This window comes from Chanos chanos, chromosome 2 (assembly GCF_902362185.1).
Source record: "Chanos chanos chromosome 2, fChaCha1.1, whole genome shotgun sequence".
NCBI lineage: Eukaryota > Metazoa > Chordata > Actinopteri > Gonorynchiformes > Chanidae > Chanos > Chanos chanos.
The window spans coordinates 16,861,272-16,884,329 of NC_044496.1; the positions used below are offsets into that span (position 1 = coordinate 16,861,272).

Consider the following 23,058-nt stretch of genomic DNA (forward strand, 5'->3'; position numbering starts at 1 on the left):
CAGCTTTAAAATCCAACTAAAAGATCAATACAGACAAACACAATGACCACTAATCTGATTGGGCGTGATCAATAACGATTAGTGGGAGCAAAGAGATAGGGGTGGTCAGGAAGACGGGGCGGAGGCTGGGTCCCTAAGCGGAGATCTGAGGACCACTTTACACTAATTTACCGCCCACCAGGCATCTATGTCACTGCGATATAGATTAGGTTACACGACTGCAGCTCCAATACCATTACTGAATTTCAACCAAAAAGGGCAGAGATTATCTTTGCTGCCCTCCTCCTGCACAACATGCCGTACACGCTACAAACGCGATCTCAGTATCTCACATCTGACATTCTACTTTATCTTAGCCAAGACAGCCGTCATATTCTGCTGCCAGGCATGACATTTTCTGACCTATTTTATCTGAAGCAGTCGTCACACAGAGATACAATGGCAATGCGTGTATAATTTCAGTTGACTTTTCTCACCCTGGCTGATGTGTTTCTTAATGGCTCAAGCGCACGTAACCATAACACACGGATTATACGTAATCCAACTCATGCACTGTTTGTTCTCTTTCCATATATACACAAACACATGCACGGTGAGAGGTGGCACCGTTGTCTCATGCTCTTTGAATAAACCAGTGCTAAAATCATCACCTACTTAGGTAAAGAGAGAGGATAGCTTGGCCAGAGCACACATTAATTGTTTAACTTTTGAGGGATACCCATTCTGTAGGGCTGGTTTCTGACTCAAAAACACGCAGAACTGAAGTAACTGTTTTAGTCACCACAGACATGTGTGACAGGAATCTAGGAAATGCAGAAAGAAGAGAGTTTTTTTTTTTTAATATGCCTTTTCAGATATTTGAAGTGCTGTAGATCGGTCAAACCAAAATAAAATCTCAAGTGTACTGCGTTGAAGAAAGATATCCACTGACTGCCTTTACATCTTTCACTAATACATAAAAATATGTTATAGAGCCAATTCTTCAACTTCTCATTTAACATGCGTGGCAAGGAAACAACACACAACATACTGGAGGTCTTTCTGTATAAGAGACTGCTGTCTCTCGAACAGACAGACCCGGTGTGGCAAAACAAGTTTGCGTGCACGTGTGTGTGTGTATGTGTGCATGTGTGTGTACTCACTGCAGCCATCTTCATCGCTGTGGTCCCCACAGTCATTGTCTCCGTCACACTGCCACTGTGCTGGGATGCAGGTACACTCTCCAAATGCGCTGACGGCACACGTGAAATGGTTGCGCCCACAGGAGCACTCTGCACTGCTCAGCACACCTGGAGATAACACATGTACACTCAACATCAGCACTGCTTGTTTCAAAAACAATTATATTTCTTTACAGCTCCTCCTCATGAGTCCATGCTCACATTTCATCTCATAAGAAAACTGCCTCTCTTTATGTCAGTTTTCACTGTCTGGACAGTACCCTGGCACGACTCTGTGTGTGTGTGTGTGTGTGTGTGTGTGTGTGTGTGTGTGTTGGACATTGCGAAAAGCTACATTAGTGCATTTCACGATGAGGTGCAGAAAATCTGATCCATTTCATGGCCTGAATAACGCTGGGGCTCTCTTGTGTTAAACCCAGTTAATGAGTGTTGGAGTGAGAGGAGGAGGAGGAGGAGGAGGAATGGAGGAGGAGAAGGCAGATTCCTGGGGTTTGCTGGACACTACACAAAGGCATCACTCAACCCAGGAGGGCCTGGCTGAAAAACACACTAACCTTCAAAACATTTTGCATCACTAAATTAATGACCTTTTTCTTTCATTTTTTTTGTTCCCCCCACTCTTTCTTTCTGTGCTACCACAGCCTACCACTTTTCTACAGCCACCCCTCCCCTTCTTGTCCTTCATTCTCTATTTCTTTCACTCCTTCTCTCGCTACGTCAGAGAAGACAAAAGAGGGTAAGTCACTCTGTCTCTCCTTTGCTCCCTCTTTGCTAGGGGTACACAGCTCATACCCGGAGGGGAGTCCAACTTTACAGAGAGTCCCCTTCAATTCTGCCTCCATTCACACCTCAGGCTTTTCTTCTGTGCATCTCTCGCCCCACAACTCCCCTCTTTCTTTCTCTCTCTCTCTCTCTCTCTCTCTCTCACTCTCTTCTCTCTTCACATTAGTTTCACTTTCCAGCTCTCTGCCAACCCACACTGCAGACTAACATATCAGGGGTATAAATAAAGTTTGGGTTTTTCACAGAAAGCTGTGTGTGTGTTCTTGCAGAGCAGATGAACACTGTGCTTGCTTTGGACCGGCCTGGACTGGGCCAACCGTTCCATCTTTTTATAGAACTCAGGGTGTACATTAAAACCAGAAGGAGAGAGAATGCTCGACTAAAAACTGCTATGTCCTGTATGTATGTGTGGCTTTTTTTGTGAGACTAAATTAGAGTCCTTTTTTGTGGAGATCACTGACTTGTTATGTCATGCTCAGCCACATGAAAGAGGGGTGCATTTGTCATACATGCATTAAAGAGTAGGACTGTAATCAAGGCACAAACCATGGCCACTTCCAAATCAAAAACCACTCGTAAATGTTCTGCAGTGGGTTCACGTCATAAAGTGGAAAAAAAAAAATGAAAGAAGTAACAAGGGCACAGCATATCAACTCATTACTGGGCACGTTTGTGTAAATACACTGTGCAGATGAGTCAAATCTGAAGATTACATCACACAACAGAAACAATGAGGGCCGATAGCTTTATCTATAAAATTTGATCAAGAGCAAAACATCATTCACCTGAGCGGTAAAGTGATAAAGTGAAACTAAGTAAACAAGCAAGTAAACAAGTTTCCCAAAAAAAAAAAAAAAGGTGGCAGAATTCTGGAACGCCTCAAAGCTTCTTTCCCACAATGCAATATCAGAGACGTGCGGCACCAGTAGTTCCTCAGGAGCAGCAACCATGACGACGAAGCTGAACAATAAGGTGATGATAACCGTAAAACCTCACCTCCATCATACCTGAGTAGGAGGGGGGGGGGGCCATGGAGGTGGGTATGGGAAGTGCTCGGCCTGCCCCCCCCCCTCCCCCATACTACATAACCACAACTGCTCTTCTCTCTGAAGGATCTATTTCACCCTTCACTGCCAAAATATCAGTGCCCAGAGCATCACTCCATGCACACCTGGGCTGCTCTACCTCCTCTACAGACCTCTATTGAATGGCACACACTACCCTCACAAAGAAAAACAAAAGAGAAGGAGGAGAAAGGGAGAGCACTGCCAGATTGGGTTTCCGCAGTATCGGTGAGTGAGTGCCTGTGTGCACAGAGGACGGATTATTACCTGGAAACGGAGGTTATGAAATGGGGAGTTATTGGATATGGAGGTGTAGTCAGGTCTAGCAGAAAGGAGCTATATGACTACCTCTCTCTCTATCTCTCACTCTTCTTCTGTCCATGCATGCCACCATCCCAAAGCAAATCAGATCAAAAGGGAACATTATAGTGTGGTCGAGTCCACTGGAACGTCAGTCACGCACAACTCAATTTGGCATTTGGAATTATAAAAAGAAAGAAGACAGGAAAAGTTCAATCCAGAGTGCATGAACAACAAACAGAATGATTTTCTTTTATGGAAAATCATGGGTTTGTTTTTTCTTTGGGGGGGGGGGGGGGGGGCGGCTATTTGATGCAGAAATGTAGCAGCTATTGACTGGTGATTTTGTTGGCCAAATTGGCTATGATTCCGTGTAGTGGTCTATTCTACTGGTTAAAAGGGTTTCATTTTTGTTATGTGCAACCACCCTTAAATAGCTTCAACCTCTCAGAGCATGTCTGAATCCAGCAGGGAGGTGAAACACTTGAAGGACGGCCAGGGATTCTGAGAAAACATAGAACCACGGCCACCCTAGAAGCAGAATAATTGAGGGTGAGGAAGTGATTCCCAAGCAAGTAACCACTGCTCTAGGAGCCAAGGTATGACTGATTTAAGACACTGGCTCATTTTTCGAGGTTCCACAGATTTCTCAAGGGCATCACTGTCCACTCCTTAAAGTTGTACTCTCAGGGATCTGGCCCTGTGGTTGTAAGGAGAGACAGCTCACGGATTTTACGGTTCTCCCGTAAAGAATAAACAAACAACAAACGGCAAAAGATTCCAGAAGACGATGCTGATAAAAGAACTGCATGGGGAGAACACGCTCGAGCTCTCGCTTTTACTTACATTTATATAAAAGTGCGGAAGGCTAAATCATAGGTTCCTGAGTACAGTCGGTTGGGTGCATACCCACAGAGTCAGGGGGAGGCTGTGGTAGGCTAACCTTTAAACAAAATGACAACCCCAGCAGTGTCAACTGTGACCACCACTGACTGTTTTCTGTGCCTCATTCATCCCTCATTCAACCCTTCAAAACACACACAACCACAAACACACACATGCCCTCTATGTCCTGGTCACACCTTGGGGGGGAAAAGAGGAAAAAAAAAAAAAAAAAAAAAAACAGCAAATGGCTGTCCGTTAATTGGCTGGACCTCCCAAGCGACTCTGTGGAGGGCCTGAGACTTATGTGAGGAGGACAATATAAGTGTAGAAACACAGAAGGCTGTTAACTGCGCTGAAGGAAAACCTAGAGAATCCTCGAACTTTAGACCATAGAAACGCTATAATGGTAAAGACAGGATGACAGCTGCAATGTTCTGTGTAAACATGCTATAAAAACAATGAGTTTATAATGGGAAGTCTAAGTGCTTAGCTTAAACTTTGCAACAATATGCTTTGTTTGAGAACATAATGAGAGAAAGCCAAAAAAAGGGGGTCTCTGTTCTTCTTCATCACTGCATCATTTAGCCTCTTATATTTCACTTCTATCTTCCACCTCAGTAATTTTCCATCTTTTGGACTTCACCCTCCACAGTAACTCTGCGAGAGCTACAGTAGTCCTCCTTCTTACTTGATTTACACTGGACAATAAAGACAATGAAACGAAGCGATAAATCAGTGAATGAATCTGCTAGTTTGTGTGCGTAGTGGGGGACGTTTTCTTTTCACAAAAGCAGGCCATCAAAAAAAAAAAATCTAAAATACGAAAATGTCTTGAGACCTAGAAGAAAACAGTTATGAGCTATACTACCGATGACAGCTACCATTTGGTGAAAGAACCAAATGCCAAGCATTTGACAGGGTCATAACAGGAAGTCACTCAAGCATCTGCAGTCACGCTCTCCACAGTTTAACACCACCAGACTAACAGACTGGAACACAATACATGAGCTCAACTACTTATTCTAGCAGTTGAACAGCCTTTATGCGAATCAGTATTTCACTATAGCATCTATTTACTAAAGCTTTCATTAGAGTTTATGTGGAAAGACGCCATTTTAAGGTGACGAGAACGACTACAACCTTTACTCAGTCCCTTCTGATACGCAACAGACACAAAAAACACACGCTCATCAAATAACTGACCGATACAATAATAGGAGAACCAACTGGCCATATAAACAAGTCACTTCATTTGTCAAACTGGATTACTCTGGAAATTAAAGACCAATTAACTTAGTTTACTTAAATAATACAGAGTGCATATTTCATGTTATTCTGTGCATCCTCTTCAAAACATCCCTCTGTTTTTTTTCCTGTCTTTTCTGCTGCTCTCTCTCTCACCCTTCCCACCAGTGAAAACCACCACATCTGGAACCCGTCAGCCCAGCCCCCACGTCCCTCTGTAGGCACGGTCGTCGCGGTGACGGTCGCTCCCGGTTATGGTGGTTGGCAATGCGGACGCCAGTACCTCATCATGAGTGCCTCCCTTCTCTCTCCCATTAATTACCCATCAGCCTCAGAGCTTTCCACTCATGTTGGTCCAAAACCCACCAGACCCTCAAGCTGACACACACATCAAGACACACATTCTAAGCTAAGCTGGAGGATGAGAACCTTATACTTCTCCTTGTAGTTAACTGAGGTACATGACTCACAGAGATGTCTCGTGCCTGTGACATTAGTCTAAGCCAACCTCAGCATTCTAAGTCCTGTCATGCCTTTCAATGATGGCTGATATAAAACCTACAAGTGTGGAAACCACCTGGAACCAGATGACGTAACAAATGCATCAGGACCAACAGCCACTCGAAAGAATGACAGTTTGAGTTTAGCATATGGGCCCGTGTTTTAGTTTCATTTGATGACTATCTGAACATGCAGTGAATATATGTTTCTGTGGATCCCATCACACTCTGCACAGATATGCTAAACAAAGTTTCATTACGCCAGACGGCGTAACACAACCTGTCAGCAATCTGGAGAGAAGCCAGCAACGGCACAGCTATGGCAAGGTGGATTCTTCAGAATCGGTGCGGATGAATCAAACTGATAAAAGCATGTCTACGGTGATGGAAAATGAAATGACAGCATCCTGCTGTTTGAGCCTCGGCTCTCTCGGTGTCATTAAACCATCCAAGTGAACCCAGTTCAAAGATAACAGTGGGTTTGGCAGGCCTGGCATTTGGATGGGGACGGGGCCTACAGGTTTTGGCTCTGGGAGGGATGGATGTGGCTGGGTGCCGGCTGCGCCTCTGGATGGGACAAAGATGCAGTGGGAACAGGAGTGGGAACAAGAGTGTGGAGGGAGAAGAGGGGTGTGTGTGTGTGTGTGTGTGTGTGTGGAACAGATTGAGGTCTGCCTGTCTCTAGAGTGGACTGAAAAAGGCTTGTAGCTCTGCTATGCACACGCAAAGAGATTCAGATCATACTGTCGGGGGGACAGTATGGGGAACGAGTTTCATGTTTCAGACACAGGGACGGATAAAGAGGGGGTTAGGGGGAGGGATGGGGGATGCAGAGAAGGGGCTCACCCTTGGTTTGTCATGCCCTGGTTAATTTTCCACCACAGTCAGCCATATTTAATGACACTGGTCACTACAGGCAGCACTTGTGGGTTTGGAGTGGGTTCGTGGAGTAGAGGGTGGGGTGAGTGAAGGGGGTGGTGTGTGGGGTGATGGGGTTGTGGTGGGACAGAAAGAGATTTTAAGAGAGTCTCCAACCATAACATTAACCCTTTAAACTCTCACACACTTTTAACATAAGCTTTTGCTTTAGCAATTTGAACAGTCATGTAAAAAGGTTCAAAAAATAAAGTCTCTTCAGACAAAGTTAATAATATCAAAGCTCACATTGTAGGAAAAAAAAAAAAAAGAAAATGAGAAAAGGGGGTGGAGTTAGAGGACTGAGCTCATTAATTTTTGGGTGAGTGTGGAGATGCCAGGCCCCCCCCCCCCTCCCCTCTCGCTCTTTGTGTGTATGAGTAGGAAAGAGAGAGGGGGAGACAGAGACAGAGGGAAGAAGCCAGTGACTGTTAATGAAGCAATTAAAGAGAACATGGAAAAATTAGGAAGTGCTCTCCAGTAGAGTAGTCATTCCTTCCCCTCCCATAAAAACCCTGACCACCCCCACTCCCCTTGTCAACCCCACCCCCCACCCCTGACTCGGCCTCAGACACAGACAGGCATTGTACCACTCTCTGTTTGAACAGTCACTGATTACCAGGAGGATTCTACACCCTCCTCCATCATCACTCATCCTCAATGTGTTCAGCGCAGCTGCAGTGTATGAAAAAGCCATTTCAACAATCCACACGTGTGGCCTTCTTTAGGCAGAGTACTAAAGCAGCGCACAGTAGTTCAGCCCAGCTTCTCATTGTTCAGTGCCTTTTATAGGGAGGGCGGAGAAAAGCCTATTCCAAACACAACATTGTTTCATCGGCCCCAGACTGAGACTATGGTAGTAGTAGATTCCTGTATTGTGTGTTTGTGTGTGTGTGCGTGTGTGTGCGTGTGTGTGCGTGTGTGTGCGTGTGTGTGCGTGTGTGTATGTGCGTGCGCGCGTTCGTTTGTGTATGGGCAAATGAAGATCTCACACAACACGTCTCTGCATGTGTGCAGCAAGGCCTCTGTGGGGTTTTTATGGTGTGTGAAACTAAAGGCACGAGCACAGAGGGGGTTAGGAGGGGGTTAGTGTGAAAGGGTCATCGCAGTGCAACAGTACTCAGCAAGCAGTAAACCTTCTCACTTGGTTGGTAATCACACACACATGGACAAATACACACACACGCACACACACAAATACAAACACCACTGAAGATGCGACAGATACGCACTTTAAACTTATTCCACTGTGGACCCAACCTTGCTGGACATATGTACATACATCTAAGAGTCCCTGAGGGTGTTTAAGAGTGTTCCTTGTATGTGTTCCATGTGTGTATTGTTTGTGTGTGTGTGTATATGTGGATGTTTATGAATAATGAATGACTCTCCCATGTTGTCTGCTGCTGTGAGCCAGACTGCTGTGCTTGTAATATATTGGCCTTATCAGTTCAAATGCATCCCATCCTCATGGCCCCGTGACCTGCCCACGCCTTTCAGGGAAAAGCAGGGGGCACTATGGGTAATGTGCTGAGTGGGCAGTCCCAAACACAATCCCCCATAATCCTCAGATTGTCTCCATACAGCCAGGGGGCCTCAGAGTGAATGTTGTCTTTTAAACTGCACCCACTGGACACTCACAGGGTACACACACACACACACACACACACACACACACACACACACACACACACACACACATATATATATATATAAATATATATAATATATATATATAAATAAATAAAGTAATGGACAGATGATTCATGGTAGCTGTAAGGAATACAGACAGTCCTCCGATACGCATCACAAATAATTTAGGACAGTAAGGCCCAGTGTGAGCAATCCTTCAAAAAAAGAGATCCTCGTTTTCCTTTAAAACCAGCACCAAAACATATGATGGAGACAAGTAAAAGGAAAAGCCACGCCACAGCATTGCCCTGCTCATGTTTACACTCTGCCCATAGAGGAAGCAGAGAGACAGCCAGTCTAGCAAGAACGAACTCTTGAACGATCTGAAAAACAACAGAGAGCAGATAGTACATTTCTGCCTGAAGCACAAGCATCCCGTAATGACCCATGGCTAAACAAAGCCTGCCTCTTTCATTTCTACACGCAGTTTCCAGGCCAAAGAAATTTGCAATGGTGTTCATACAAGACATTCTTTGAGCTAAAAAAAATGCCAATGTAGATGACAGAGTATAATTACATATTAATAACATTGGATAAAAACACTGAAGATACAGACTGCAGTCCACTGTTTCAAACAATCCAAACTAAAGAATCCAAACTAACTCCTTAGACACTGGAGATCAGTCAACAGGCACCATCTGGCGGCATTTAATAAACGTATAGAGATGATCCAACTCTTGTTTTGGGACCTTAAGAATTCTCCTTGGCTCCGAGATTTCTCCCCTTGTCTCTAATTCTTGCCCTCTCTCTTTTTATTTCTCAATTCCTACCTTCCCTCTTTATTCACACTTCATTATTTTGCTGTATATCTTTGCTCCTCAATCTGTTGTGTATGTGTGTGTGTGTGTGTATGTGTGGGGTGTGTGTGTGTGTACATGTGTGTGTGTGTGTGTGTGTCTCTGAGTGTGTGGAATGCCAGTGAAACCCAAGTGTCTGGCTCCAATCCAGTCCAGTCATCACAAAGGCCAGTGGAGACGTTCTCTGGCTGCTATATGAGCCTTACGTCTGGGTTGTTCAGCCAGTGTGCAGGCCCCCCACTGTAAATCGAAACTCCTCAAGGGAGATTTCTCCATGGGGCTTATCGATCACCACTCAATGGTTACCACCCACATCCCACCTCAACACTAAAAAACGCAGGCTGCAGGTATAAAGTGAGGTCTTCTAGAGAGTCAGTTATGTCAAATTAATACCATTGACATATCAAACATAAATACTTCTTGCAGCGGCTGAAAGACTACACGAAACAATCATAAACCTGATTTATCTTAAATTCAAAATAGTAAGGCTATGGATAATGGGTAGTTATGCTGTCTAAAATTGAAACCAAAGCCTTTCTTGAGAGCACTGGTAGGCCTACAACAATACAGCACCATCAAATAGTATTGATCCAAAAATAGATGTCATTGTTGCAGCCTGAAACGTATGCTGCAGTTTTAAGTCAGTAAAAGAATATTTTCCAAACGACAATTGTTGCTTAATTTGGCAAACACATTATTTTTACTTTAATCATTGATTTAAATGCATCCAGTGTTGGTATGCTTTCATCCTGAAATTCATGTAGGGAAAAAAAAAAGCAGACAGCAAAAATGAAATAAGCCACACTATATTCTAAATCAAATCTGACAAGAAAAAAAAAAAAAGGCATGTTAATATCCATATTCTGGCCCTAGAGTTGCAGCCGCCTCCACTGCTGGCGCCAACATTTTGCCTTCAACGTAAATTTTAAAGAAAAATTCCGCACAATAAATCACCCATAATCAGATGCAACTCATAAAAACCATGTAATTAGTCAGGATTTGTAGTAAATTCTGGGGCTCCAGGCAACTAAACAGGTTTAAGAACCAAACATCGTCCACTGATCCAGCCCTACTGCTTGTACAGTATCCCGCAAACCTTCAAAGCAAAATGCAGAAATCATGAGTGAACAAATGAGTAAGTGAAAGAAAGAGTGAGAGGGAAAACACTCGTAAACAAGAATTGTTGGGAGTGTATTTTTCCCCTCTGCTGACATTCCCACCAGATCTCTCCCTTCCACATCCTCTTGGCTGTTAAAGTGAAAGACTGTGTTGTTGAAAATCAAGAGGTCATCAACTCAGTGACACAAAGACATGTTTGTTATCACAGAATTCACATTTGTCTATCTGTGCTAACGTGGAGAGGCAGCCTATTAGTCATGTCAAGTCTTTGTTACTGTGTTAATTAAGTGTCTGCTTACCTGAGTCAAGTATGCCAGAAGCCAGTGGCTTAATGATTAGGTCAACGTTTGAATCAGGTGTGCTGGTGCCAAAACGGACCATTGGAGCAACCGGGGTTATGAATTTCAAGGAGCTCTGCCTTACACTCCTCATGTAAATAAGATCATAAGATGGCATGTTCCAAAACAAAAAGAGCAAAAACTAATGAAGCGTTTAACCCAATGCATTATCGATATTTCTTCCTCCTTTTGGAAAAAAAACGAGAAGAAACAGGCCTTTCCCTTCTCTCTCCCAAGGCCTTACGGTTCAGTCTTATTTACCAGCTGTACGAGCCCCTTTCCGGGGCTGCCCAGCAGGACGCCAGAGAGTGGCGTGTGAACGATCCTGTCTTGCTCCATTCAAAAGAAAGAGATGAACAATGGCGCCTGCCATGTGGCTACCCTAAACGATTCATCTCTCCCTCTCTCTCCTTCTCTCTCTCTCACCAAGTTTAAAAGCCTAACACTGACCCCCTAGAACTCCACCTCCCACCTCAGCACCACTACCTCCACCACTGCCGCCACCCACACTTCCCCTCTCTCTCTCTCTCTCTCTCTCTCTCTCTCTCTCTCTCTCTCTCTGGCAAAAGCGATGCAAACAAACTAAATAAAATGGAGGAACGGGAGAATGAAGCACCACACATTTTTGAGGGTTCTCAGGACCCGGACTGACCTTCCCATTGCATGAATCTTCTCCAAGTGTGGTTTGAGTTCCCCCGTTTCTTTTCTGCTTTCTCCCTGTCAAAAAACACCCCCTACAGCTACCATGCCCACAACCAAGAGCATGCTGGGTCTCTGTTGCTTTTGCTTCTGCAATGACTGAGCAAAGCCTCAACAGTAATTACTAAATACTGACCAAAGTTTATGAAATCAAATGCGCAGAGCCATCTTTTGTTCATCTGAAAAGCAATGGAATGTGTGATATTCACCAACGTTAACACCCTGGTCTGCTAGAATGATAATAATGAACGTTAGCCTGGTGTTCAGCAATAACATTACAGTTTTTTATTTTGGGTTTTTTTTTGTTTGTTTGTTTGTTTTTTTTAAATGAGAAGAAAAACAACCTTGCATTTCAGTCTTGCTGTGTAAAATCTCACTTTTACCGACAATTCTAAAATACTTCTGGTATATAAAAGGATGAAAACCATTGCTCAGTATGCAGTCACTTTGCTGGCTTTTGGACACTGAAGCAAACACTGACAGCTGTTTCCTACTGAGCTATTGAGCATTCAAATGTACCTCCATACTCAGACAAGCGCAACAAAAAGCATTTGAAGAAACGCTCCCTGGAGTTCCCACAGTATTTCACCTGTCAAACACTTGGAAAACATGAGAGGGGAACCCCTAAAGCCTCAACTGTGGCTTTAAACTTAGCCTCCCGCTAGGCAAGGCCCAACAGTCATTGTTAGCGCCTCCATATTTTAGTGGAACACAGTGCCTATATCTTTCTTTTTCCTTTTCTCTCTCTCTCTCTCTCTCTCTGTCTCTCTCTCTCTCTCATCAGAGTGGCAAAATGTAGTTTAAGTGTCCCAGGGAGAAAGGTTTTTCAGAGTTACCATTCCTAGTGTGAAAAAGCTAAATTCTCTGGCACAGTCAGAGAACACCTCAAGTCACCATCTTTTCCTTATATCCACAATTTAAACGATCTAAGCATACATACTAGTTTAAATTCCTCACAGGCCCTATACGTGCATCTGTAGATACATGGAAATCATCCATATTCAGACAAAATTACAATAGCAAATATCTGCATCAGTACTGAATTTTTTTGAAAAGATAACATATTCCACCCACAGACTTGTTACATTCATCAATCAGTAGTGTTCCTATGTTATAATTGCTCTGTTTTGTAATTACACTCTCATGCAGAACACAGGTACGATACTGAATTAGAGCCCACGAAAATAAGCAAGCATTTCCCTCGGCCAGTTATAGCTCATGTCAAACTTGAACATTCCGGTTTGTTCACATAACGCATGAGCAACTGCTTACCAACACAAACACAAACACACGCACACATACACTTTAAACTCAGATCAACAAGGAACTCAACTGAAACTCACACAGTTTAAGAACAGAGCTGTTTTTTTGTTTGTTTTTTTTAAACACCGCTGCTCTAATGACTGGCTCATGATTTATCAAATGATCATTATAGGAAAGTCTGACTGTTATTTGAGCTCATGCCACAGGAAGCTTCTCTCCACTGACTGATCTCAGATCTGTCATGTGTTAATTCCATTACTGCTTTTTGAGGATCATTACACGACAGTGGGAAAGTTCACAAGGGCATATCATGACATTTTCCATCTAAAAATGTTCCCTCCTGTCCTGAAATCAGAGACAAATTAAGGCCGAGACAGAGGGGGTTGGAGAGCTAAGGGAGGGACGATAGCTAATGGGCATCCCTCATAAAACAGGAGGCGGGAAAAATCGAGTTAATATTCACGTTACCATGTCAACACTGGTTACAACGGTTTAAGGCAAATTTGGATATGAACTCATTCATCAAGCAAGGGATGTCACAGGGAGCCTCCAAGTGGATATGGATGCTAAAGCCGTTTGCCTATACATCACAATATGTGAACAGTCAGCCACTGGCACTCAGACAATCCTCCACTGCTATCAACTCATTCTCTCTTCTCATTTTTCATGCTGCTATAGAGGCTGCTAGACAATGACTGCTGTCAAAACAAATTGCTGAGGAGAAACTTCCTAACTATGCTGTTTGCTTCAATGCAAGTAACATCTAGGTAAGATAAAGAGCTATTTTCGCCTCGTGTCTGATAAAAAAAAAAAAAAAAAAGGAAAAAAAAAAAAAAAGAAAAAGAAAAATGAATTCTTTTTACCTGGTAAATAACTGAGCGTGCATCATCTACAGAGCAGTACTGCTGTTGTCATTTGTTCCCTGATCGCACAGAGCAATACATTTACAAAACCAATGTTTTCCATTCATCTATGTGTACGGACATGATTACATGGTTTTGTGTCTGAGAGACCCACCACTCATGCTTCAAACAGACAGATAGGCTGTGATGGAGGGCCAAGCTGAGAGCGAGCAGGCAACTCCGACTTGTTCCAACATGACCCGTCCCTAGGATCCTTCCAATCACAGAAAAGAGGTTAAAATCTCATGTAAGAAATAAAATGAGTCTTGTCTTGGTTCTTGATGCCTCTATGTAGTAAGCGATTACAACAGATTGCAAAAGAAAGGACGGCAACTTGAAATGTGAGTACTGCCATTATCTGGAATGTTCATGAGGGTTTGATTGATGGGATAAGAAAATATGTGAAAACATCAGGAAACACATGATCTTTTTGCCATTAACCAGCCACAGTTAAAGTCATAAAAAGAAGGGTGAGTGTTATATAAGTGTTACTGACTGTCCTTATCATTGTTAATTTTTTTCCCTCAAAATTTAAGCGTTGGGATACGGTTGACTTCATGAGTTGAAGTGTACATCAAAAAAAAAAAAAAAAAAAAGAGTGCAAAAGCGTAAAAGAAAAAAAGTAGAAAGTTTCCACTTAACTGAATAAAAGAAAAAGGTAAAAGACTTGTTACTAAGCTGCCAAACGGTGTAACTCAGAGACAGCAGCACTGAATGAATATTCCAGACTTTGATTAAATCAGGATCAGAAAGGATCACCCTATACCTCCCTCAGAGTGAATGTCAGTGTTGCTGTTTCCCTGCGTGTGTAGGCAGAAATAGTGATGAGATGAAAGGGAATAGCTCTCGTGTCTCTGCGCAGAAGAAAAGCACTGTGACAGGGCGACTGATGTGTCTTAGCAACGAGGCAGTAAAAATGGGTTACATCCAGTTAGTTTGAGGCGGATCTGAGGGGGAGCAAAAGCTACAAATAAACTCACTCTTCTCCAAACGCCTGTTGTTCCCTGTTGTCTCAAACTAGGCCGCTGAGAGGTATTTTTGGAAAAGCAGTACAATGAAAGGATGCATTTCAGCTACACCACAGTAATGAAGTAAGTGATGGTCTCCATTCTCATTGCCTTTTCATGGAAAAACAAGAAAAGGAGCATAAGCGCATTAACCGTTTTAAAGTGACCTAATGAAATGATCGTTCTCCTGTTTTCAATGCTAGAGCACATTCTTTTTCAATCCTGGTTCATTAGAAGGGACAAGGCAGGAGTCCAGAGTGTCAGCACACAACATTCAGCATGTCAAGGAGGTGAAATGTTCTTGCTAGATGAACGTAGTATATCGTTTAAATCAAACAATTTTTTTTTTCTTCAACATAAATGCAAATTAAAGCAAATACAGTTCGCTGTTATATAACTGTCATCAAAATGAAGCAGGGTTATTGTTTTTAAAAGGTTATACACAATAACAGGTGAAACTAGATGTGCTTTAAGCTTATTATTCAGAGAAAGGTTTCAGTACCCCCCCACCCCCCCAAACAGTCAGTCGTCTTCAACTGTTCAATTAGGGTTTACCCACTTATACAGCACCCCATCCCCCTTCCCCAAATCTAAGAGGTACATGTGCTTGTTGTGATCTGCACAAACATTATGACTGAGGCAATGAAGAGGAAAGGCAATAAGTCTTGTGATGCATGGGAGCCAAGACTTAAAATGGTCGGTTTAGACACAGAATCATCTTATCTATTAACAATGTTGTGCTTGTGTCGCTTTGATCGGATTATGAAATTGTAATACACAGCACGTGTATCGCCTGAAATCTGGATTTGTCTGATGGTTCCAGCAGACTGATGGAGGCACTGCTTAAAAAGGCTTGATACTGTGACAGTCCTCTCTATTAAAACTCGCACAGAGACACTAAAACTGCTCTATAGGAAAAGGAGGCGTCACTAAACTGTCAAACAAAGAAATATATCATTATGAAAAAGACTACTAAAAGAAAATTATTAGTTAACACAACCATATTAAACATTAAAACAAACTCACGTGTGCAGAGTATCAAAAGATCTTAAACTACTCCGACTAAACTCAACATTTACTAAATATCAGTGGAACAAGGGAATGTGGAGCAAATTTTGATTACATGGTATTCTACTGGTTTCTACAGAGCAGCTCCTCCCTAACATTCCAATAAACTTGCTATGGACATTTCTAAAAGGCCGTGACTCATGCTCCACCAGTGAGGCTCTCACTCTTGTGTTCCCATGTGTACCTAAGGCTGTGTCCAGGCTTCAGCAACCTGAGCACAACAAACAGCGCACACATACATTAACACTATTTCACCTTTTGTTGAACAGAGTGACAGGGTTGAACTGGCTTCAGTGCATAGCTCTCAGCTTTGAGCTGAGAACATGCCTCAGTGAGTGAGTCACAGTACAACTTGTTGTGACAAAGCTCACATTCATGACTACATTTTAAATTTTAACACACATAGAGAGCAGAGAGAGAAGTTTTTAAAACACATTTTACATAAACACACCAAAGCCCTTACGGACGACAAGGCCACCCAGTCCTCTGATGTGACCTTGTCAGTGGAATGGATTTCCTTTTCCTCAACATGCGCGTTACGAGTAGGAGACAATTCAGTGTGTGTGTGTGTGTGTGTGTGTGTGCGTTTGTCTGTGAGTGAGAGAAATCCAGAGAGATGGTTGAAGGCAGTAACGAAGTGTATATGGGCACACTGTGTGTGTTAGAGGGGTAGGAGATGCATGAGTGTGTATGAGCATGTGTGTGTGTGTGTGTGTGTTGTAAATAGCTCACATTATCAGCTGTTCACATGGCCATGGTGTTTGTTCACAAGAAAGTGTGCACCCTGAGAATTCCTTCCAACAGAGGTTAAGGACAGCCATGTAAACACAGCACTCACAAGCTCACACCTGCTTCTCTTTTTAGACAAATAAAAGAATTAGACAAAACTAGCATTTGAACCAATGATGCAGATTGATGGTTTGGAATATCTGGAAAGGTTTCTTTTATTTGCAAATTAAAAACATCCACATATTCACAACCACAAACAAAACAAACAAAACAAATCAAACAAATGTGAGAAAAAAAACAATAATTAAGCTCAATCCACCTTCCTTTCAAGTTCATTCAAATACAAAAATTGAGACCAGGAAAGAGATAGTCAATGAAAGTAGATCTAACTGAAAAAAATCTTGTCTGTAATACCCTTAGAAAATTCAGCATAATCAGACACAGGAATGTCTCTCAGATCACATAAAAACTGTACCAAACCTTTAGTAAGCAGACAGGAGCGCTCAAACACAGGTCTACTCCATTAAAGGTTCTCTCTTACACAAAAAGAAAAACCCACCACAAAAAATACTGAGGTCACGTGCAGTAAGGAAACAGCTCTTTTGTACTGTATGTGTGTGCTGGGCTCCTATATGAGTGTCTGGATGTGATTAATTAGATGGTTATTACTCAATTATGGCTCAAATAGCTTCCTCCCTCCTTGTCTCCCTCTTTGCCCCACTCCTATACCCCTCTCACAGCCTAAAAGGCCCAATTTGTTTGTTCCTGAGAGGATTACAGGGTGGGGTTTCAGGGGGCTGAAATACATCTAACAGTCAACTAGGGGCCCACACTCAAGGGTCTTTAATTACTCTGCTCATTCTCTCTCTACGGTACCCCCCCCCCCCCCCCCCCCAACCAATCTATGCCCACCCTCCATCTCATCTGCCGGAACTATCTTGACAATGAACTTGAGCAAAAGTTGACCGCGTCAATGCTCTGCTACTATGGCTGCATCTGAGAGGAACCTCCCCAAACCTCCCCCATTTTCAAAAACTTCCCAGTCATCTGTTTTCCTCACTCCAGAGAGGACACTCCACCGCACTATTCTGTTGTTGCATAAAAAAAGTCAGACACCAGCACTAATTAAGACAGGTCCAACTGATCACTGTATCAGCTGTCCTTATGTTACTACAGGAAAAAACAACTTTCAAATTTCTCCCTATTTTTCTTCCCCCCTAATTACAAGCTACAGAGTAAAAAAACTCCTCTTGAAGCAAACTAGGAAACACTGAAACAGTGAAGCAAACAGACACAATATATTGTTCACTGGTAAGAAGAACAAAGTTACTTATTCGAACTAAATGGCAAAAAGAAATAGCTCAACAACAAAGCAATAAAGTATAAATAAAATCAAGAGACTCTCTGGACCGCTCTTACTCCCTCAACTACATTTCCACTTCTTCACACCTCAAGATACATTACAGAGGTGTAAAAAGCACAAAAACATTTATGTTTGGAAGGTGAGCAAATAAGGCCTCCATTTCAGTCCAGTGAAGAATCAGAGAAGCTGGAGCAGAGTAACAAACAGCTATCAGACTTGTTTCCCACACATATCTCGGATCCAAAGCCAGCTTTTTCCTGCTCCCAGGAACACTTTCCCCACTTTAAGACACATTTTCCAGTGTTGCTGCAACCCTGCGACCGAGCAAAGCAGATTCCTGGGGTTCCCGTTTGTGAACCGCCCCATTGATTTGTCAGCCTTGATGAGTGGGCCCACGGCCTTTCCCACAAGCCCCCACTGAGGAGGGTTTCTCCCACAATGCCCGGCAGGGGTGCTGGGGGCCAAACAAAAGAGCCATAGCCAGAATAAGCTGCAGTTAAACATGGTAAAGAGTGGTGGAACGTTCCCCTTTTTCATCCTTCTCTAAACCCTCCTCCACCTTGGAGAAAAACCCTTACCAGCAAAAAGGGCTGGAAGAGAAAATAAAGAGAAGGGGTGACTGATTAGAGGCCAGAGGAAGAAAAAGCGACCATTTCACACCAAACACTGACACAGCCAGAGATGGGTCCATTGAACTCCTAAGGTACAACATCTCCTGAAAGTTCTAGTCTCCTCTATGTTATGGGGGGTGGGGGTGGGGGTGGGGTTGGGGAGGGGAGGGGGCAACTTAGGTCTTTCTGCTTCTTCAATGAGTCAACAACTTGTGACTATCCATAGAGACTAAAAATACTCCTTTGATTCTGAGTGAATACACGATGTTACCACAGATTAGAACACTCTACGCATCACGTACCTTTAGCCACGCCATTACAAACTACTGACGTTTTTAGGACAAAGGCATTGCATGAAATTCATGATTGTGGTTCTCTGTTGTTTTTGCAGTTACATAGGCACAGCACAAAGCATTCGGTGTTTTACGGTTATCCTAGTCAGCAGCCACACAAGTCATCTTTGGGTCCTCAGTGTTAGTTTTGGGGGAAGTCTAGGTGTGCGACAAAGGAATGCAAACAGGTGGGGTACTGGCCCTTCCCATGGATCTGCACGTAACTTTGAGCATGGAGAGATTAGTCTGTGCACTTGACACTCTCTCTGCTCTGACATATGTCAAACCTCACAGAGGACAGACTTATGACACTGGAACGACACAGATACAGTTTCACTCCTAAACGGTTTGACCTAAAACACACGTGGCGTCCAGAGCACAGTCATTACTAGTCTGCACGTGCTTAAACTCCAAAGTCAGCAAAGAAGTTCTGGGATGGGATTATGGAACAATTCATAATCATAAACCACATCAGAAAGATCACTCATACAACACTGAATCAGTGGCTCCAAATCCAGTCTTCTGGGATCATCAGCCCCAAGCATTAAAATCACTGGTGGAGGATTCATGTTTTCTAAATTATGTAATTGTGAATTCAGAGGTATAACCGTTGAAAATGTCTGGATGTGAATAAGAATTGGTGCTGGTAAGTAATGAATGGAAAATTCATTTGGTTTTATTTTGTTAAGGGTAAAATGGGGCACTTGGCAATCCACAAACAATTTTTGTTTGTTTAATTGTTTGTTTTTGTCAAAGTGATCAGAAATTGAATTGAGACAAACATTACCCAAATGCACAACTTACTGACTCAGTCTTCTGGGCAACGACATCTCTGAGCACCACAAAAATGAATAAACTTATGCTGACTCAAAGAGGCAAATAATGCATGCATCAGGACTCAAAGTCAAATCAACCAGTCAGTTACAATACAGTGTAGTAAATTCACTATAAGCTTTCGCTGTTAAGAAAGTTTAAGTGAATTTTGAAAAGATTTTTATTGTCGCCTACAGCAGGGCCACCACAAGAAAAAACATGTGCATTACTAATAAGTAGGCTATGTAACTCTAATAACCTCAGGAACTCTAAGGCCTGCCTTGGACTTGATTGAGATAGTAACATATATTTATGTAAGAAACAAAGCAATCGTTCAGAAGGCAGTTTTGAGGTAGTTCTGGGTGTACTGTTTTTTAAGTTGCTTTCAGGAAGGCTCATTTGGTGGGGCAATTCACTTAACAAGCTGTAACTGACAATTCTTACTCACACTGTGAACTGAAAACTGAGCAAGACTGATTTAACAAGATATTCAAGTAAATACTTGCAGTGTGTTCAAGACCACGCAAGACACAAATGAGATTCTAGCATCATATGAATGAATCCATCCAATTTAGAGATCAGTGCTGATTCTGAGCGCTACTGAACAAGCTGCCAAAAAAACAGCTAATCGGGTTTACTTCTAAAAACCCAGATTTTCCTTTCAAATCCTCTCTTAATAGCCCTACTAGATAAACTCCACAGTGCCCTCATCCCTCACAACCTGCCCATCTGAGCAGTATTACAGTGTGGTTTTAAAAGAAGGGCTGAAAAAAAAAAGTCCTCTGCTCTTTGTTGCCGTGGTCATACAAGGGCAACGAGCAGTTGTTCAAAGATGCTGGCTGAGGAGAGTGAGCTGGGAGAGTGAGCTGAGAGTGAGCTGGGTGCCGAGAGCTGAGACTCCAGAGCCTGATTTTATGAGGTCCATTTGCCCACAGTCTCCACTTCCTGTGTATCCAGTAATCATAAAGCCTCAGGCCACAATTCATCTCCACTACTGCATGATGAGACGGGTTATTATATTCACAATAATGATATTTAAACTAAAAACACGAGAGGCAAAAAAAAAAGGATTTCAACCAAAAAAAAAAAGTCTCTATTTCCACTTGAAAAGACAAACACAGTACATTAGAGAATTCCATATTATAAAGAATGTAAGAGGCCCACAACTAAAACTTCACAGAATGTTACAAACAGTCTCTTGACTATTCAGTGAGGAATAATTACGCTCGTAAAACAGCACATAGAAAGAGAGGAGTATCTCCTCCATCCAGAGATAAGTCACCCTCTGCACAGACATAAAGTTGTTCCTATGCCACAATGTCTCAGAGGCCCCAACCAGGTCGCTACTAAACCGCCTTCAATCTGCCGTCCTCGGGGAGGGCGTAAGGCAGAAAGAAAGAGAGGGACGGTGCATACGCACAGGAGGGAGAGTCAGGAGATGTGATCGATAGGGCTGCCAAACACCATTAGTCCCCCTAGGAGAGTATGGTCTGTCCGCAGACACAAGAGCATAGGGAATAAAACTCTGATCTTATTTGCGGGAGAACAAAGGGGGCAGCCCTGGGGTCCTCCAAGCAGGCGGTGTTCAAACACAGGGCTGCTGTGAGGGGGTCCCAGAGGGGCCGGTCGCCATTGAGTAAAGGGAGAGCGGCTGACAGGTCAGTGAGGAGTAAAAAATGGGGGGTGGATTTTTTTTTTTTTTTGGTCATTTCCCCAGGAGGGCTGAGGCCAAGACAATGTGCTGGTGTAGTATGCACGGAGCCAGGCTCTACAACCAGCTGTCCATGCACACAGCTGACGTGTGGACTTCTGCGCAACAGAGGGGTGGGAGGGGATAGGTACTAAATCAGGCAAATTTATGCCCAGCCACACCTCAAAACGCAGCCTCTGACGCAACCGCCCCAGCAAGAGCAGATCGATACAGCTGGACGGTTCACCTTTTGAAAGGAGGCGAGGGGGAAGGAGAAAAGTAAGGACCTTTACCATAAGGCCTGGGATCGTAAGTCCATGACTCAGAGAACAGGACAGGCAAATAAAAAGTCAAACCCAACGCGATGCTCTGCTCCACCAGGTCGGTCAGTTTGACAGCACATCAGTCACAGCTGTCAAAGTCGCTCTGAGATGATGTGAGCTCTGAGGGGGGTCATGGTATTCCAAGAAACAGTCAAACAGAGACATCTTTCTACAAAAGCTCTGCACTGTACTCTTACAAAGACAAAGGGGTGAGGGGGTGGGGGTTCGAATGCCCATCAAAGGATTTCACACAATTACAAGAACAAAGCTGCAGAGGGTCATCCAATTTATGGTGAGGCTGGCCCTATAGTGACCTTTCACCTAACATTCACTGACCTGGAAGTTATTCACATTTTGATCAGCATTGCCTGACTCCATTAAACCTTTAATGGAAACAAGGGAGATGGGGAAAGAAAGGAAAAGTCATGATGACTAGCTGACCACAACTGTGTTTCAAGTTCAGAGAGCAGTTTAAAGGTCACTCCATCTGACCTCTTCCGTCTGTAGAGAACTCAAGACAATCAGATTTTCAAATACAAGACTTAAAAAAAATATGAAGCAAGGAAAAATGTAAAAAGAAAGAAAGACAGAGAGAAAGAAAGAAAGAACAGATTAGGTAATTAAAAGGAATTCATAACTGATCATGCTGGACTTTATGACTGATATTGAATATTGCCAATTCCTAGTGGCTAGCTTCAACCAAGAGAAGTTTCTAAAATGTCTTCTTTTTCCTGTCACTACATCCTCCTCCTCATCTGTCTTTCAAGGCTCTTGAGATCAGAGAACCCCACAAAGCATAGGCTATGCCCCAGCCAGCCTGGGCCATGATCTGCTGCCCTAGTCTGTAGTCTGTCCCAAGTCTCAGCTCTAATCAAGCTAAAGTCACCTTTCCTAAGAGTACAGTGAGGGTCAGCTTTTGGCTCATGTCTGACACAGCCCCCACAGCACTCCTCCAGCCTCCCACAGGCAAAGCGCTTTTGAAGTCTAGCCCCACAGATAACATTCATGCTCCTATCAGCAACGCTGCCCTCGTCCCCCGCCCCGGTTCCCTCCGATGAAGAGGGGGAGAAATGGTGATGAAACTTTAACAAGACAGCAGTGCGATACACAAACAGTTTGAAAAATTACAGATATGGAGAGGACTGGGCTCAGTCTTTACAAAAAAATCAGTGCTGTGGGAGAGTGAGGATTTGGTCTGTTAGTTACTGACCGACCTCCAAAATGAGACACACACTTCTGGCCTGTCAGTGTAGCTTATCCCTCTGGGAAACCCCCCCCCCCCCCCCCCCCCCCCCCCCCCCCCCCCCCCCCCCCCCCCCCCCCCCCCCGCTATACGAACACAGAGGATACTGAAGATCCTTAAGGCAACCAATGATCCTTAAGGCAACCAATGATTAAGACAAAGGCAGCACAGCTAGAGTGCAATACCACAGGCAACA

General features: G+C 43.4%; 1 protein-coding gene across 1 annotated transcript in view; it reads right to left on the reverse strand.

Annotated features, from left to right (window-relative positions):
* Window positions 1-23,058, reverse strand: part of lrp4 (low density lipoprotein receptor-related protein 4) — a 68,784-nt gene that overhangs the window by 34,865 nt on the left and 10,861 nt on the right. Inside the window, exon 2 of the mRNA XM_030766021.1 lies at window positions 1,143-1,289. Coding sequence (XP_030621881.1) covers window positions 1,143-1,289 — 147 coding nt within the window. The remainder of the gene's footprint in view (window positions 1-1,142; window positions 1,290-23,058) is intronic.